General features: G+C 50.0%; 1 protein-coding gene across 1 annotated transcript; it reads right to left on the reverse strand.

The window, feature by feature from the left end:
- Positions 1 to 273: 273 nt before the first annotated feature.
- On the reverse strand, positions 274 to 2,376 carry SUOX (sulfite oxidase). The gene is made up of 3 exons (XM_006897643.1): positions 2,324 to 2,376; positions 1,879 to 2,044; positions 274 to 1,701 (listed from the first exon to the last, which is right to left on the reverse strand). Exons 1-3 carry the CDS (start codon positions 2,374 to 2,376, stop codon positions 292 to 294), a joined length of 1,629 nt encoding a protein of 542 aa, XP_006897705.1. The 3' UTR covers positions 274 to 291.

Here is a 2,376-nt window from a genome sequence, read left to right on the forward strand (position 1 = left end):
AGATGTACTATTCTCATCACTGGCCCTTTGTTTCAACTGCTCTCATCTCTTGGCACAAGGTCAAGCAAGGAGGGACACTAATATAAGTGTCAGAGGAGGGAGCATGCCTAGTTGGAAATGTGCAATGTATGTACTTATATATAACTCAGGAAGGGATGGTGCAGAATTGTGATCCAAAAAGTGATGAGAAAGTCAAAGATTTTCCTGTGGTGAAGAGGGCCAAGGGATAGGTATGTGTGGAAAGGGGTTGAAAGGCAGATCCAGGAATGAAAGTGGCTTCATTTCATGTTCTCATGGAGTGACATGAACATGGATCCGGTGCCAGGCATTATTGAGCACACCTCGTAGGTTCCAGATTGGGGCCACAGTGTCTGGCTGTACATTATAATTGTCATCTACAGCCTTACAAATAATGTTCAGTTCCTTTTGCCCAGCAGGCACAGTGGCTTGCAACTGCCATAGCCTCCAGGCCCAGGCTTTCCGGGGGCGCTGTTCTTCTCCCTCCAGTTCAGCCACCTGCCAGGTTAGGCCTCCATCCAGAGACACATCAACTCGGACCACAGCCCTGCCACCACCGCTCCAAGCATAGCCTCTCACAGTAACCTCCCCGGACTCTACTGTCTCCCCCTCTTGAGGCTCTGTGATAGCTGACTGGATAGGAAGTTCCTGAATAGATGGAGCTGAATCAAAATCTACAGTGTCCCAATCCACAGAAGGAGAGAAACCTTTGTAATCCCGTCGCTGCCAGTGGCTTTCACTTTCCTCTGGTTCCACACTCACTTTGCCCAGCCACTTCACATGGCGGGCACCCACCACACCAGGAACGACCACACGCACTGGAAAGCCATGGTCCCGAGGCAGAGGCTGCCCATTCATCTCATATGCCAGTATAACCTCTGCTTCTGGGTCCAAGGCCCGAGCCAGAGGGATGGATGCTCCGTAGGCAGTTCCAGTGGGGTCTGAATCCAGTCCTTCAAAGCAAACATGGACCTCAGTTTCAGAGAGGTGGTGACCAGCCTGGACTAAAACATCACAGAGTCGTGCTCCAGCCCAGCGTGCAGTGCTTATGGCCCCTGTTCTCCATTCTAGACCTTTTACTTCTTTGACCTTAGTCATCTCAGCACGCCGGTTGCCAGCACACTGTAAAGTGACTGTGACTTCATGTTTGGGGAACTGGTATAAGTCATCCAAGGACAGAGACAATGATTGACCCCCAGGTGGCCCTACAATTTGAAGGCGATAGGTGTCTGGGTCCAGGTTGGGTACAGGCAGATGGTTCCGAGTAAAGAAAAGAGGATTGGGTGTGATATAATTTTCTGTCAGCAGCTCAAGGGGAGGCTCTGCATTAAAGGGGCGTTGGCTATTGATCTTCAGTGCTGGATGACGTGGAGGATCATTAGCATAAGGATCACAGGTGCCTAAGGTAGGAGGTGCCTTATCTTTGGGATTCAGTTCCCCAATCTTGTATTGAGCCAGTATCTCACGCACATGAGACTGGTTGTGAATGGCATAGAGGGACCAGAAGGGCTCCAGGGGACCCCCAGCTGCTAGCATCAGCTTTGATGGCCCCCCTGGGTGTATGTCCACAAATTCTGTGACATCAAAGACCTCATGGCCCAAAGTTACCCAGATCCCAGTCTCAGGACTGCAGTGAGAGCTCACTTCTTCCCGTGTGTACAAGTGTGGTGACTCCTGAGCAGCCTGCAGATCAGAAAAGACAGAAGGGAACAGCATAGTAAAAAGAAATCACCCTACCTCATCTTCCCCCAATCCACAAGTCTTAGCCACTGGGAATTGTTATTCTATCACACAGTCTGAGTTATTTGGGGAGCTTGCAAGGACTATTGTGTCTGACAATAATGCCCCTTCCCCACTTACCCTGCACTGACGTTCATGATAGGCTAACACTGCGCTGAGGCCCAGCAGGGTCCCCATGACCCTCCAGCCCCTGTCGCCAGAGTTATCATCAGAGATAGGGTGCCGGGGCTGAAATGAATCATCTGTAGAGCAGGCCCGAGAGCAGAGCCTTGAAGTCGACCTGAGTCTAGGAAAGAGAGAAGTTTTCTTAGTTGCATACTTCTTCTAACCACATAAAGGGGCCAGAGAAGATCTAGGATCTACCTCTCCATGGGTAGATGCTAGTTCCCTCAATTGGACTTAATTTCTTCAGCAATTAGTAGAACAGTGGCTTTCTCTTTTCCTCCCTTGCCACCCTCATATCTGTGAAAAGCAGTAAACTGTATTCTGGCAGATAAGGTATCAGTGAAATACTAGGGATAGGAGATAAAGGTTGGGAAGCCTGTGCTGGGATGAAATAGTTTACCTGGAGGCTTGTCGGAGCCCAGGGACCATAGCTCTGTGCAACATCAGCAGCAT

This window comes from Elephantulus edwardii, unplaced genomic scaffold (assembly GCF_000299155.1).
Source record: "Elephantulus edwardii isolate Elephantulus edwardi_28Jun2011 unplaced genomic scaffold, EleEdw1.0 scaffold00212, whole genome shotgun sequence".
Classification (NCBI taxonomy): domain Eukaryota; kingdom Metazoa; phylum Chordata; class Mammalia; order Macroscelidea; family Macroscelididae; genus Elephantulus; species Elephantulus edwardii.